The sequence below is a fragment of the Hydra vulgaris genome, chromosome 01 (genome assembly GCF_038396675.1).
Source record: "Hydra vulgaris chromosome 01, alternate assembly HydraT2T_AEP".
NCBI classification, from domain to species: Eukaryota; Metazoa; Cnidaria; class Hydrozoa; order Anthoathecata; family Hydridae; genus Hydra; species Hydra vulgaris.
Window position 1 is genome coordinate 70340778 of NC_088920.1, and position 16439 is coordinate 70357216.

Here is a 16439-nt window from a genome sequence, read left to right on the forward strand (position 1 = left end):
AAAGTTATCATTTGATGGTACATATAAAGTTTTCATTTGATGGTACATATAAAGTTATCATTTGATGGTACATATAAAGTTTTCATTTGATGGTACATATAAAGTTTTCATTTGATGGTACATATAAAGTTTTCATTTGATGGTACATATAAAGTATTAATTATATAGATACATACTCTCTAATAAAATTGTAAATTAATATATTTTGATTGAAAATGTTTCACTGGATTTTTTGCTAAAACAATTTCATATCTTGGTTGTGATTTTTGATATTTACTGACTTAGTAATAAAGGTATGCTACTTCTTGGTATGTGGCTAATATTGCCATATATTCTACTTCAGGTGTCCAATCATTTTATTAAAGATTAAAACAATAGCTTCTTCAATCATTGCAAAATGAAGAGCTCTGATTGAATGAAATTTATTTTGCAGATATTCAAGTTATTATAAGTGATGCTGAATGATATTAGCATCATAAAATACATTTAAATTCTCCTGCGCTTTTCAAAATGATAAGAAAATAATCTAAAGTATCTTTTATATATTGAAAAACATGTTTAAGCATTATCTAATTCTATTGGTTTCATGTTTGAGATAAAAAAACTAAGGTCAGAATAACAGTAGATAAACTAAAACCACTTCACCATAAATTTATATATGAAATTTTTTACTTATTTTGTGGCTCTACACCATATAACTTAAGATTTGCTTCACATGGTGTTATTCTAAGTTTGCAATCTCCCAGACCATAATGCTGTAACACATTAACTATGTAAAATTTTTGGAACATAATGATTTCGTTGGGACACATACCAAAAAAAGAGGTTTTAGGTCAGAGTTAGCAACTCTTAGATAAGCAACTCTTCAGGATATTGTACCTAGAAATCAAAAATCAAAAGGTAAATGTTTTTGAAAAAAATGATTTCAAACTTTTGGAAAACTTTTGTTTTCCAAAAAATAAGGAAAGGGGGTTAGAGTTGCGAAGTAAAGATTTTCCTTATAAAAAAATATTAAAACTTTCAAAATATGTCATAGTTAACAATTGGAGGCTATTAAATTTCGATCATCTTTAGATGTTAACTTTTCTATAGACTTGTTGAAGGAACCATATTTTAAAGAAGCTGTTCTGTAATGTCTTGTTGAAGATGGTTACAATAGTAAGGTTTTGTATTCTTTACTTTATTTTAGTAGTATCTTTATTTAATATAATTAAATATATATATATATATATATTGGGTTGAGGAATAATTCATGAGCGTTTTTTTCAAATTTAAAAATGCACGCAGAAATAAAATGCATTGGCAAAATGTTTTATGTTGTTTGAAAGAGAATGTTTTGCTCTACAAGATAGTGTGTTTTGATTTGTTAGTTTTTTTTATTTTTGTGTATTTTCAGATCATTAAAATGGAATGTCAAGTGGACAAAACTGAGCATTTTCGACACCATTTGCTTTTTGCATTTAATTGAGGTGTTAAGGCCGCCGAAGCTGCTCGTGAGATTTGTGCTGAGTATGGAGAAGGAGCAATGCCTGAAAGTACCGCCCGCCGTTGGTTTTCGCGCTTCAAAAATGGGAATTTTGACCTCAAGGCGGATCACACACCGGTCGACCAATTGAGTTCGACGAAGAGCGATTGAATCAACTTCTTCACAAAAATCCACGTCAAACGACCAGAGAATTGGCGGAGCAGATGGATTGTGATCAAAAAACTGTGGTGAACCACCTTCACTCAATGGGCAAGGTTCAGAAACTCGGCGCTTGGGTGCCACACACTTTGAGCGAAAACAACAAAAATCAACGTTCCACAATTGCCGCCGGTTTGCTTGCTCGACATCGCTCAACACATGGTCACTTTTTTGGAGCGCGAAAACCAACAGCGGGCGGTACTTTCAGGCATTGCTCCTTCTCCATACACAGCACAAATCTCACGAGCAGCTTCGGCGGTCTTAACACCTCGATTAAATGCAAAAAGCAAATGGTGTCGAAAATGCTCAGTTTTGTCCACTTGACATTCCATTTTAATGATCTGAAAATACACAAAAATAAAAAAAACTAACAAATCAAAACACACTATCTTGTAGAGCAAAACATTCTCTTTCAAACAACATAAAACATTTTGCCAATGCATTTTATTTCTGCGTGCATTTTTAAATTTGAAAAAAACGCTCATGAATTATTCCTCAACCCAATATATATATATATATATATATATATATATATATATATATATATATATATATATATATATATATATATATATATATATATATATATATATATATAAAATAGAATGATGCAAACCTTAATACTTGTTTGGTTACTGTTAATAATAAACACAAATTACTGTATTAGAAAATGCCTAATATATTATCTAACAAAACAGTAAAAAGCAAAGAAAAACAAGACCATTTATTGAATCAGAAAATTATTTGTTGCTGTTGTTTGAAGAAATGCCTGAAATGTATTCAAGTCACAAAACTATTTTGAGGCTTACATAAAAATGTATGTAAAACTTGAATATTCAAAAATTCAGAAAAAAGTCACTTTGAATTTTTAAGATTGATTAATAAGAAAAAGTAATTTGAGCATGGAATCCAGACATATCTAAATACTGGTAATTTGTTTATAAGATTTATTAGTGTTTTCCAATTAATTAAAATTTATTATTCAGGTAGGTTTGGCCATTACCTATAACTATTGGTGTTCCTCTAATAACTATTAGTGATTAGTATATTTTAATTTGAAGAGACTGAAACTATGATTATTCAACTTAGACTAAGTCAATTTAAATCACACATCCTTTTGAAATCCTTAAGAAAAACTGGAATTCAATTTGAGGAATATCATGAAAAAAACTTTACAAAGAAAAGTAAACTTTAATCTGAATTTTATAATGCACAGACAGTTATTGCAAAAGAAATTAAAAAAAAAAAATTGTCAATAACTTTGTAATGACTTACAGCTGAAAGTCTGTATGAACAAAAACAATGGTGGTCCGATATTGACAGCTGAGCTTGGTCGGACATCAGCTTTGACAAAGAGAGAAAGCCTTTGTCAAAGCAAGTCTTGACATTTATATGGAATTGATTCAGGTAAGAACAGAAATTGAGCCATTATATTAGATCTACTTAAAGACTGTATATATGGTCTTGCAGCTGATTTGAAAATTTTTTAAAGACATTAAAACATACCATTTACCATACCACACCATGCCACCTGTCAACTTATGATTAATGAGTCTAGTTAAATGTAGTTTTATGAGTCTAGTTAAATGTAGATTTTACCTGAAGCAAAAATTAATTGCAATTAATAAAAGCACTTTAATAAAGTAATTAACAATTTTTTCATGAAATAACAATACTATAATTTTCATCTTACGCTCATGATGAACATGATGAACATGAAAACAGACTCAAACTCACAGACTCATGATTGTCTAAAACTAAAAGAACTGGCTTCACCTTTTGATGAATTTGATTTGTTTGTGGCTGTGAATGTTATATTGCTTATATTTTAAGCCGCGATTGACAAGGTTGCAAGTTTGAATCTGCCTCTGTGAAATTTAAATATTTTATTTTGAAGTAGTTTTATGTTTTTTAAACTATTATTGTTGTTTATTTATAGTTATGCTTATTATTTATTTTCCAAAAATTTCATAGAATAAGTTTATCAATGTGTGTGTAAATATAGCCGTAGTGGCAGTGGAGTGTATGTATATCGCCTGACTTATACAGGGATAGGTGCAGTGGAAGGTACATACATTGACTGAGAATTAAGGTTTGGGCAGGCATTTTTTTAAATAAAAGAAGTGTTTCATTAATTATTTAAATAGGATTTATAAATTAATTTAATTTATATAAAAAAAATTTATTAAATTAAACTAGATTTTTAGGTGAAATAGTCAAAATAATTAATAACCTTTTTGAGTTATGAGAAATGAGAGAAAAAAGAAAGTATTTTAAAATGTCTTTTTGAAAGAAGTTGCTCATTTTACTCTCTTCAGAGAAAAAAAATTCTCTCCACATCAAAATTGTTTTGAAAAATAAAATAAAATTTTTTCAAAACCCTTTTTTTTCAAAAATGGCTATCTTTTAATTTTTAAGTTTCTAGATACAGTATCCTGAAGAGTCACTTATGAAAGTTCCATAAAAATATTTGGGAAACTCTGATCAAAAACTCAAAACCTCTTTTTTTGATGTCTGAAGGGCTTGAGCAAAACTTTTACAAAAAAACTTGATATCTTTCCTGAACCTATTATCTTAAATTTTAATTATTTCATGGTTTTATAGAACTTGTGGCTGCAATCATGATGCAAACTGATTATATCTGATGCCATCAAACTGATTAAATTTTTGAAACAATTTTTTAATTATTGTCATAGTAACATATAAACACATGAGTCAGATTGAGTAAAACACAGTTTAAAAGCAAAGTTAAAAAAGATTTTTCCCTTTTTTTTTCATTTGTTTTATATTTTGTTATTTAAAGAATGTTATGACAACAAAATAAATAAATATTTACATAACAGGGGTAAAAAAAAAACTAGAAATCTTATCACTAAGGCTTGTAGTTTAAACCTTATTTTTACATTTATAAAATGCGTTTTTTTAATGCAGTTTTCAGAACTTTTTTAAATTTTCAGTAAATTTTGTTAATCTGTATTCTTAAACTGAATTGGTTTCAGGGTAGTTTCATTATAGTATCCTATTTACGATGATTCCAACTAGTATTTTCATAATGATAGCATATTTTTCCAATTGAAAAGGTTTGGTTTAGTAATAATTTTTATTCAGGAAAATGAAGCATTTACTATTGTTAACTATATGAGTTGTTGCATGACAATCAACAAGTAGCAATTCATATTTGAATAGCATATTTTGATTTGAAATAAATAATGTTGACTTTAAATAAATAACGTTGATCTTTAAATAAATACTTTTATCTATTAAACTTTTAGCTTTGTCCTTTTTTGCTGTTTACAAAATAAGGTAATACATTTGTCATTATGAGTTTTTAATTTACAATATTTACACCTTTTTGTTTTTATAATAATCTGTAGATTTGTAACAACAATAATACACATGCGTTAGAGCCCTACAATTCACATTAAACATTAAACTACATTAAACTGCATATTATTTTATTTAACAGTTATTATTATTAACAATTATTAACAGCTCATATATATAACCTGATTCTTGAATTCTTAATATCATTAAATTTTTTGTTTAAATTTTGGAACTTTCTGATTGCAAAAAAAGATTTATACTTTTGTATTTATATAAGGTTCAAACACATTTGACAATCCTTTCAAAACCATTGCTACTAAAAGAACATGACTGACAATCTCAAGTGTTGCAATTATATAGTCAATAATTAATTCAGAACTCATTCTTAAAAATGTTGGAAGCTGATTGTACAGTGTGATTGTATTGTGTCAGCATTTAGTGCATACAGCATATTGCATAGTTGATGAGTATCATAACTCTAATATGCTAACGTGCAATACTCTTATTTGAAATGCCCAAACCATGTAAAGTAACCATGTAAACCATGTAAATTTCCACTCTTTAAATCTTTTTTCTTTTTCCCTTCCTAAACTTTTTTTTTCTTTCTTTTTGCCATTTTGATGATTAAAATTGAAAAAAAAACATTTTTTCAGTTTTCATCATCCATTTTTTTTTTCCCATAGGATAATAAAAACAACGATTATTTTCCCCAGACGAATAAAAAAAAGAGGTTTTGCAAGTTCTTTGATCAATATTTCATTACCAAATTGATGACAAATAAAAATGGACAGTACAAGTCAAAGGTTATATTGAAACTTTGAACCTATATAAATATGTTAATTTTCCAAGCATTGCACTAGAGAAAAAAAGCAAGGTTTAAAAATATTTTGTGCTACCTTAGTTTAGTTTAGTTTCAGCTCAGAAATAAAAATATTAGCAGAGACACAACTGGATCCGGTAAAAAATATAGAGGAAAATATTTTTTTCAACACATTTACCAAGGTTTACATCTGGTCTGGTATACTTTATGGGCGATCCCTAATTAAAAAAATTCCTTAAATAATGTTTTTCTTCAAAAATATAACTTTTTAATTCATAAAAGGGAAATAAAATATAACTTTTTAATTCATAAACAATACTATACACACATATGTATACACACATCAATATACAAGGCCATATTTAGGCAAGTATTTATAAATTAATACTAACATAATTTAATAAACTTACCTTTAAAGGAGGTTCGGATTCATCACAAAATATTTGATCTTTAATACTACAAAAAAAAAAAAAAAAAATTTTCTGTAAGCAAGAACTACAAGCTACAAGATCAACTACAAGATTATTAGTTTATTTATGAAAAGTATTTTTAAATAATAAAAATAAAATAATAAAGTAATTTTATGATAATAAATTTAAAGATAATATTTTGATTTTTAAAAGAATTGATTTTTTATCAAATTTTATTTCACATTATAATGCAACACTGTTAATACTCAATTAAGTTTATACAATATTTAGAAAGAAAAATAAAAGAACTTAATAAACAATTATTTTTATATAAAAAACATAATTTTTTATGAAAACATGTCTTGTCAAGAAAGAAATTATTTTAAACATTTATTACTAATTTTAAATTAAGTAAATAGATAACTAAATAATAATATAAGTTTAAATATTCATGCAATGCAGCAGTGGTGTAGTGGTAGAGCACTTGCTTCATAAGCGAGAGGTTCCGAGTTTGATTCCCACCATGTACCTGGTAGTGCTGCACTCAACTTGTTTCTCCACGTAGCGGCCTTGTTTGTCAAGGTTTGTGTTTCGGAGTTATAGAGTTGAGAGAGGGTTATAACCACAAGTAGCCTCCTCATCTGTAGTGGCCTTGGTAGAAAAAAAAAAAAAAAAAGCTTTTAAAGTTAATAAAAGTAATAAAGTCATTAACATACATTTAAGCATCATTTCTTAATGATGGCAAATCTTCATGGGAAGAAGAGCTCCATTTTTTATCTTTGCTCAAAGTACTTAATCATTCAATTTTTGAAAAACATCGACAGATGATTGTAGATTTGTAAAAAGTATTATTTGTTTTATACTACTATATCAGTTGCAGAAGTTTGTAAGAGATGTTTTAGTAAGAGCATAGCATGATCTGAACCACGTCAAGAAAAAACAAGGAAAAACTGAGCACAAATGAAGTTACAAAGTTTACTATTTCAGTAAGAGATTGAAAAAGTTCTGAGATTTTGAGCCAGGACACAGTCAGTGGTATTAGATCTAAACGATGCAGTAACATGAGCATTAGATCTAAACCATGCAGTAACATGAGCATTAAACCATGCAGTAACATGAGTATTAAACCATGCAGTAACATGAGGATTAATTAAGATGAGCATTAAAGTCTGATTTAAAGATGATAAGAAATGATGAATGATAATAAGATGATAAGAAAGATGATAAGAATAAATCCATTTTATCAAAAACAACATAAAAAAAAAGTGCAGTCTTAGATCATAAAAAATATTGATTTAAAGATGATAAGAAATGATGAATGATAATAAGATGATAAGAAAGATGATAAGAATAAATCCATTTTATCAAAAACAACATAAAAAAAAAGTGCAGTCTTAGATCATAAAAAATAAATTAAAAGAAAATGAATGAAGAAAAAGAAATGAAATAATCAGAATAATTCAAGAAAATTCAAACCTGATTTATCTACAAATAGGTGATTTGATATAAAAAAATATATTCCCAGGCCAAGTATATGATTATTATTGTATTTGTGAAATAAAAAACAACAGCCATCAATACTGAAAAATGTGATGAAACAACAGAATTTTAATTAGTCTCACAATTTTAGTCTCAAAATTTCAATGGATGATAGTTTCATTTGAAAACTATAAATATTTGTAAAGGATTTATTTGAACAGTTTGGTAGCATTGTTGGTTTTTTTTTTGTGTATTATGAAAACTAAGTAGAAGCTGGCCTCAGAACCATTAAATTAAATATTAGAACTCTACCTTCATTAAGAGACAACAGAATAGTTGCATCGCCACTAACTAGTCTTTGTCCCTAATACTATGCTTTGGAGGCCTTCTACAAGACAGCAGTCTGATGCAGTTAACTTCTACCCAGGATGAGTATTTTTAATAAGACATTATCTATAGCTTTTACTCAAATAAGAGCCCCTAACAGAGTTCATTTATATATATATATATATATATATATATATATATATATATATATATATATATATATATATATATTTATAGGCCAGAGTTACTTTTTTTTTAACCTTTGCCTAGAAAAGCAAGTCCTACAAAGCAGCAGGTTTGACCAACTATCATGTTACTATGATATCTTTTTTAATGATATGATATTGTAGTGATATTTTTTATTTTGTTACAATATTTTTTTAACCATATTTAAGTTGATGTTTTAATTGGTAAAATGTTGCTACTATGTTGTTATAATTTTCTACTGCAATTCTTTTTAATGACATTATTTTAATATTATTCTTTTTAATGATATTTTGCTATATAATTTTAATGGTATTAAAGTAACCAGCAAGTGTCAATTCAACACTTTGACAACCTTTTCTTTTTTAACTGTATTCATTCAATGTAGGTTACAACATTTGTACCCTTCACATTAGCTTATTATCAATATTTTTGAATTGGTTCAGTGATTTTGTGTTGACAGCTTTATACGACAAACAATTCCAAAATGATAAAACTATAATTGTTAAGATTTTGTCAAATTATTTGCTTGTAACCAACCTTTCTAACTATTTAGTTATAACCAACCTGTCTAACAATTTAGTTATAACCAATCTGTCAAATTATTTGCTTGTAACCAACCTGTCTAATTACCTATAGCAAATTTTTAAATAATAGCAAATTAATGAGTTCGACCCTTTTTTATTCCTTTAAAATTTTTAACTCTTTTTTTAGTTGACAACACTAGAAAAAGAGAAAACTTTTTTCTCTTTTTCTAGTGTTGTCAACCTTTCTACTCCTTTAAATTTTTTAACTGTGTTATACTTTTTTCTCTTTTTCTAGTGTTGTCAACCTTTTCTACTCCTTTAAATTTTTTAACTTTGTTATACTCCCTTATTTTTTCTAGTGTTGTCAAATTGAGATTAGCAAGAAAATCTTCATATAGAAAATTTTTTAAAGTAAGAATTATTTTAGTTGCTTAGCACTTATTCAAAGAACTGAAAAGAATGAAACACCCTACTACTGACCATTTATGGTGTTTCATTCTTGATAATTTTTCAAAAATGGTTGTTACTTGCATAACAGAGTAAATAATGGGCAAAAAACACCTCCGTAAACTTTAAAAAAATTTAAAATATCATCTCAAGGTTGCCATCTTGAAAAAAAGGCATTTTTCACTCTTTTATCAACTTGAATCTTTTATCAATTTAAATTTTAATAACTTAAAAAAAAAATATTTAATTTTATGTTATGTTACTGGGTGTATATAATAGAGGTTATCAGATAAACATTTGGCAAAACTTTCAAAAAAAATTGGTTAATATCTAGAGGTGGCCCTTTTATAAGTTTCATTTTTTGACAAATTTTTTTACCAAAAAATTGCCACCATAGATTTATTGCTTCAAAGGAAGTTTAATTTTGAGCATAATTGAACACTAAAAGTTGTTTTGTGATTAAATAATTTGAACTGTGAAATAAATGTATATATGTATATAAAATTTATAAAATTATATATTAAAAAAAAATTGGATGTGAATTACATTATATTAAAAAACACTAGTTTAATTAAAGCTTTAACTAATTTGTCAAGTTGTTGTACATTTTATTTGTTGTATTAATTATTACTACTTATATATGATATTATGACAATACTGTTATTAAGTTGTTTAAAATTTTTAGGTTATTCTAAAATTTGTTACTAACACTTTATTTTTCCATTTTTTTAATCTTATTATGTTAATTATACTACAAATAAATTTAACATGTCTCAGTTATGTCTTGTCATGTCTCAGTTATGTCATGTCATGTCACAGTCATGTTATGTCATGTCTCAGTTATGTCATGTCATGTCATGTCACAGTTATGTCATGTCATGTCTCATTTATATCATGTCATGTCACAGTTATATCATATCATGTCATAGTTATGTCATGTCATGTCACAGTTATATCATGTCATGTCACAGTTATATCGTTTTCAAGGAGCTTGGAGTTGAAATTAGCGCATGCTTAGATTGTAGTAAAATAATTGTTCAGAATGTAGTAATGAACCATTGAATATATTAAAACGAGCCATAAACCAATCAGTAAATTGTTATTTTTTAGTAATTTTAACTTTATTCAAAATTCTACCTTAAATTTAATTTAAAATTACAGATTTAGGCTGCTTTTTATTGTTGCAAGATGCAGCTTGTGACATGGTGTAAAAAGCAACTTGTGATATGTTGCAACTTGTGACATGGCAACTTATGACATGTTGCAATTATGTCTTGTAATATAACTTATAAAAGGTTAAGACAAACTTCATTAATTAAAAATATTCAAAATCAAATTTATAAAACAAAGCGTAATATTTAAAGATACAATTAAATATGTTTTAAAAATACTTGAGCATTTGTTTTACATCATCTAACCATGAAGAAGCAACGTAATCGAAAACAATCAAACTAGAAAACTTGATGCAATCATCTAAATTTAAATTCAAAAAAATTATCAAAACTTTTTAATTTTTTAACTTTTTAAACTTTTTAAACTATAACATTAGCATATAGTCCCAAAAGTTGGAGTAAAATATTTTTGTAATTTGAAAACATAATTTGAACTATTAAAAACTTTAAAAGTACTCTTAAAAATATTTAACTTTTAACTGAACTATTAAAAAGATTAAAAACTTTGAACTTTAAAAACTTTAACGTTAACTTGAACATTAAAAAACTTTAAATTTGAACTATTAAAAAAAAAGTAATTTTTAAAAACATTTTGTTTATTCTAATGAGTGATTTTTTAAAAAAATTAAAGTTACACCAACCATTAAGGTTACGTTTTAGCTAAAACACTTAAAATAACACTCTTCCGGATTTATATAGGATAACACTTTTCCTGATTTATATAGGATAACACTTTTCCTCATTTATATAGGATAATAATTTTCTTGATTTATATAGGATAATGCTTCTTTTGATTTATATAGATCAATTTAGATTTTATGTCTTGTAGATATCTACTCATCCATAGATTCCAAAACCAACTCAACTTTCCCTAACACAACATAAATCACTACACAATCTACACACTACACAACATAACTCACACACAATCTACACACGACACAACATAACTCACACACAATTACATTCTAAACTTATAACATAAATTTTTTCCTATACAGCAACTCTATGTATATTAACAATGCATTTTTCAGGTAAATTGTTTACCTTTGAAGTAATTTACACTGCCACAGCACATTACACAAATGTATTAAGTAGTTAATAAATTTCTTTGATTTGTAAATTTTTATAGTGAAAACATTTTCCTAAACTTTAACTTGTTTTTTTTTTTTCCAACTTCTTGTTCTTGTTCTTGATCTTGTTCTTTGTTCATTCCATTGCCTGACACAATTCTCTCAATTACTAACATTACTTACACATTTTTTCTCTTTTTAATCTCTCTTTATTATAACTATTCACTCCTTTTCTCTGAACATTTCTATTATCATGCTTCCAAAATACTAATGTTGCTTCCAAAATGTTAGGCAGATGTTAACAACATTTAGCTTCTTTCTTGTAGAAGATCTCCGAGACCAAGGCAAAAACTTTCGTGGATTTTTTTTGTGATGGTCTTTAAACAAAAATTTTTTATCTCTCTGCTAAAAACTGAGCCTTCAATATATATATAATCTTCTGAAACCAGACAGTCATCAAAGATTTTGTTGGCTTCAAGTCCATAATTCTCTGATTCTTTTGCATATTCTATTTCTAAACATAATCATTTGTTTTTCACAAAAACATTTGAAAACAAACATCTCTCAATTATTTTTCGTCATGCAAGAAATTGATGCAACAATATTTTATCATTAAAGAAATTGATGTAACAACATTTTATCAACCAAAAAATTAATGCAATAAGATATTCAGGGTTCATAGCAATTTTGAAAATAATTTTTCTCTGATTATTCCCTAATTTTCTCCTGTTTTCAAGTATTTATTCACTAAGTTTAGGTGGTAAAAAATATATAATTTTCCCTGATAATGTTGAAGGATATAATTCTTTTACAACCAAAGCTATGACCAAGTCATTGTTTAACAAGTCACAAGTATTTCTAAAGTCTTTTCACTCAAGTCTAAGTCAAGTCCCAAGTCAAGCAAAGCCAGTTCAATTTAATACTCAAGTCAAGTCTCAAGTTCCTAACCTCTAATTCAATAAGTAAACAACTCATAATATATTTGTAATTAACTAAATCGTATTTTATATTTAAAACGCATTGAAAAACTAATTTCAAAATATGTGAATACATCATATTTAAACAAAAACATTTTTTTAATGATCAATTACAGTTGCAAAAGATCAAATATAAAAGGCAATCAGATATCTAAACCCTATGAGGACGCAGTAAAACATTTAAAAAAAAAAAAGATAAAAAACCAGGCTTCATGAAAAAAATGTTTTTACATCTTTTTGCTCCTAAACCTTTTCCTTTAACGTCCCGCTAATGCAATTGTTGTTTACTAAATTTCCTTTTCTAAACATTTTTAGAGTTAATAACAGTTATACTAATTAAAGTTATACAGTTATACTTTAATAACAATATAATATACAATATAACAGTTCTGTTGATGAAATTATACATATATTTACTGCTGAAATTATATATTACCTTTGCTGATGAAATTATACATCATCTTTGCTGATGAAATTATACACAGCAATATACTCCACTGTTGACAGTATGTCATTACTTTTGATTTTTAAAACAATCAATTGCACAAAAATGCGATCTTAATTCTGTGTTAAGCCCTTAAATAGCAATTGCTTGCAGACTTGTTAAAAAAAAAGTTACTATATTTAAAATTAAGCAAATTAAAAGCCAATAAACTTTAATAATTAAAACCACTTTTAATTGAACTTTTTGAAATTCAAAAATGATACAAGGATGAAGCATCTCAATAGCAAGAATTAAAAAGAAGGATTTTTAAATAAGGTTTTTTAACACTAAACTAATTTTCTTTTTACTTTCAGTAGAAATTTTTCCAATATTAGACTATGATCGACTAAACTGTCCAAAAACAAACGAGTTCTCAGGAGATTCGTTAAACTTTAATAAACCTGAGTTTTCTTCCATGATATTTTAAAAGCTCATAAAGAGGTGGCTTTAAAAATTCATCAGAAAGAGGAGGTTTTGAAACTTCATCAGAAATGGCAGAACAGGTAGCTTTGAAATATGATCTCACAAAATTTTGTTTTACAGCCAAGTTTCGTGTTTTAAACATTTTACGCCTTTTGCTTAAAACAAGTTGCCATACATGATGTAAGAACGAGTATTAAATAAAAATATTATAAAATAAAAACAAATAATTTATACAATATAATTACCAATGCTTTTATTATCGTTTGAAGATTTGACAAAGTTTGAAGCTTGCCCACCAACTGAAACATTTATATTTGACATTTTTAGGTGATTGGCAAGTACTTTTACCTAAAATTAAAAACGTTAAACATTTTTAAAAAAATTTACTTTTTTTTTAAATTAAATATAAAGATTTTTCAAATTTTTGCATAACAAAAATAACAAAAAATGGAGACTATGTTTATGTTTCAAGTTTTTGGGGGTGAAAAAATTATATTCAGAAGATCAAAACTATGCAGTAGTTTATTAAAGCTGACAGTTAATTTGTCTTTTTTCTAAAAAGCAGATTTTATCTTAACTATATTTACTTTTGGTTTTCAGATTTTTAGAATCTAAAGAAGTTGAAGTCATGACTATTGACATACTACAAGTTTTTAATCACAAAGAGAAAATCTAAAAAACTTTATATTCAACAACCAGTTTTTAATCACAAAGAATTTAAAGAGAAACAATTTTATCAACAGAGGCCAGAGTGATTTAACTGTCAAACAGGTTAATCCAGTTTGTCTGAAATGGTATTTCAGACAAACTGGATAAACCTGATTGTCTGAAATATTATTAAAAAAAAAAAAAACTTTCCAACAAACTATGATTGATTATTAGGAAAAGAAATAAGACTCTATGAGAAATGGAATTAGTCTTGCCTGTGTTAAAAACAATTCTTCAGTCTGCAGAGCTGAACTTCTGAGATAAACTTTTATAATCTTATAATGAGCCTTATCATTATGCAATACATTTTTGCATCAATTTCATGTAACCATAAAGAAATGCTTGTTTTCATGAAAGTTGTCAGATTGATTTATTGGTTAATGATTTATGGCAGTTTTAGTTTATATTTTGCTAGCTATTTGCTACTTGGACCTCAAAACATTACTGATTACTGTGATATAAATGTATGTGTTGATTTCTACCAATACTTATGTAATCCTTTTTATCAGGCATTTGCCATTCAGTGTAATTGTATACTAACTCTATTTAATTTTATTTCAAAAAACGTTTTTTTTTTGTCTCTTTTAGCTAGTTTAGTCCTTTAGATTTTAAATTTTGTATTCAGGGGACGTCAAAATATTTGATCAAGAAAGATAGAGGTTTTAAGCTTTAGTCCCAGCCACTAATGCTAGATTTGATAGGTTATGAAATGATTTATTCAGTATGATAACCATTAAAACCATTAAAAATAAAAATTTTGACAGAAATTTAATTGAAAACAAAGAGTGTAGTTTCTGGAAGCAGAATAATAAAGAACTTTAAAAAAACAATGATCAAATGAAATAGTGCTAAGCAACAGCAAATAATTAGAGGATTTCGTGACAAAAGTAGTTTTGTGGAACTTATATAGTTAATATATATAGTTTCCACAAGGGATCAAAAATTCAGAAAAATCTAGGTTTTCTTACATTTATATAAAAGCTTGTACTAATATAGTAGTGTACTTAATGCAGTAGTTGTGTAATGGTAGACCAATCATTTGTAAGCAAGAAGTTCCAAGTTTGACACTCTCCATATACTTGGTACAAAGCTCAAGCCGCAACTTGCAGCAGTTTTGTTAGTTAAGTCTTGTGGTTTAAAGATGAGAGAACTTTAGAGATGAGAAATTAACAACAATTAAATTTTAAAAAAATATATCATTGTGTCTTCTTAGTTATATTTTGTACTAAACTTGGAACTTAATAAAGTCTTGCACCATTTTTAACTTCTGGGTCTTGAAACCATATGTTAAGGATAGTGCTGGTGGCTTAGTTTAAATTGGGCAGTTTAGTTTTTAGTCTTTTCATTATGGTTTCCTAGAGATTCTCAATAGGCTTGAGATCTAGGGAGACCATTTAAGAGTTCTAATGTTATTTTTTTTCATTACTTTTTTGATATTTTGGGATGTATAACATGTGGCCAAATCCTTCAAGAATGTTAAGTTTTTTTTGCAAACACTTTCAATATTTCTAGAAATAATTGTATTTGTAGAGCCTCAATATAAGTTCAATGTAAGAGTCCACCATGCCAGTAACTGGGAAAGAAAACTTGGAATAAAACAACAATAGAGTGTCTCAATTAATTTTCACAATAATGCAACTGAATGTAAGTATATACCCAGGGCAAGCATGTGAAGAAATCAAAGGCAAGCATCGGAGAACCATAACAATCAAAAATGAGATCCAAAGATAAAACAGTCGAATTTAAATTTAGATCAGTTTCACTTATGTATCTTATTTATTATGATTTATTTTATTTCAAGTAGTCTTTATTCTCAGTTTTTAATGGCATTTTAGAGTTTTAAAATTATGATATAATATAAGCATATACAGGTTTATTTAGCAGATTTCTTATAACAGAATTTGAAAAAGATGATCAACTTATTTTTGGCTGATCAATTTTTGTGAAAATATGAATTTAACAATAAATATAGGCAATTTGAAACTTTCTAACTGTATGTGGTACAACATAATCAATATAGTTTTTAAAAATAATTCAATATACTATTAAAATAAAGACAATTCAATATAATTTACTAATGTAATTAAATTAATACCTCAACACAATTTTTAAAACATCTTAAACAATTTTTTTTATCTGATTAGACAACTATTCCAGACCCAAATATAAAAAATAAATTTTTTTTATTCATTTTCCTACTGGCACTTTTTTGAAAAATTTTGTGATTTTCAATTTTCTTGTGGCACCTTAAAGTAGTCTTTTAGAACATTGCAATTTTTACAGAGTTTTTGTTATAATTTTTGTACATGATATTTTGATAGTGTAACATTACTATTGCAGTAGTGTTACATTACTATTGCAGTTGTGTTACATTACTATT

At 26.7% G+C, this 16439-nt stretch overlaps 1 protein-coding gene across 2 annotated transcripts in view; it reads right to left on the reverse strand.

Annotated features, from left to right (window-relative positions):
• The window catches only part of LOC100207504 (ribonuclease H2 subunit B), a 52362-nt gene that overhangs the window by 3879 nt on the left and 32044 nt on the right, over positions 1–16439 (reverse strand). For both annotated transcript variants that reach the window (XM_065789063.1, XM_065789064.1), the window contains 3 exons: positions 13597–13699; positions 10614–10695; positions 6239–6284 (listed from right to left, as the gene is read on the reverse strand). In XM_065789063.1, the coding sequence (XP_065645135.1) occupies positions 6239–6284; positions 10614–10695; positions 13597–13699 (231 nt within the window). The remainder of the gene's footprint in view (positions 1–6238; positions 6285–10613; positions 10696–13596; positions 13700–16439) is intronic.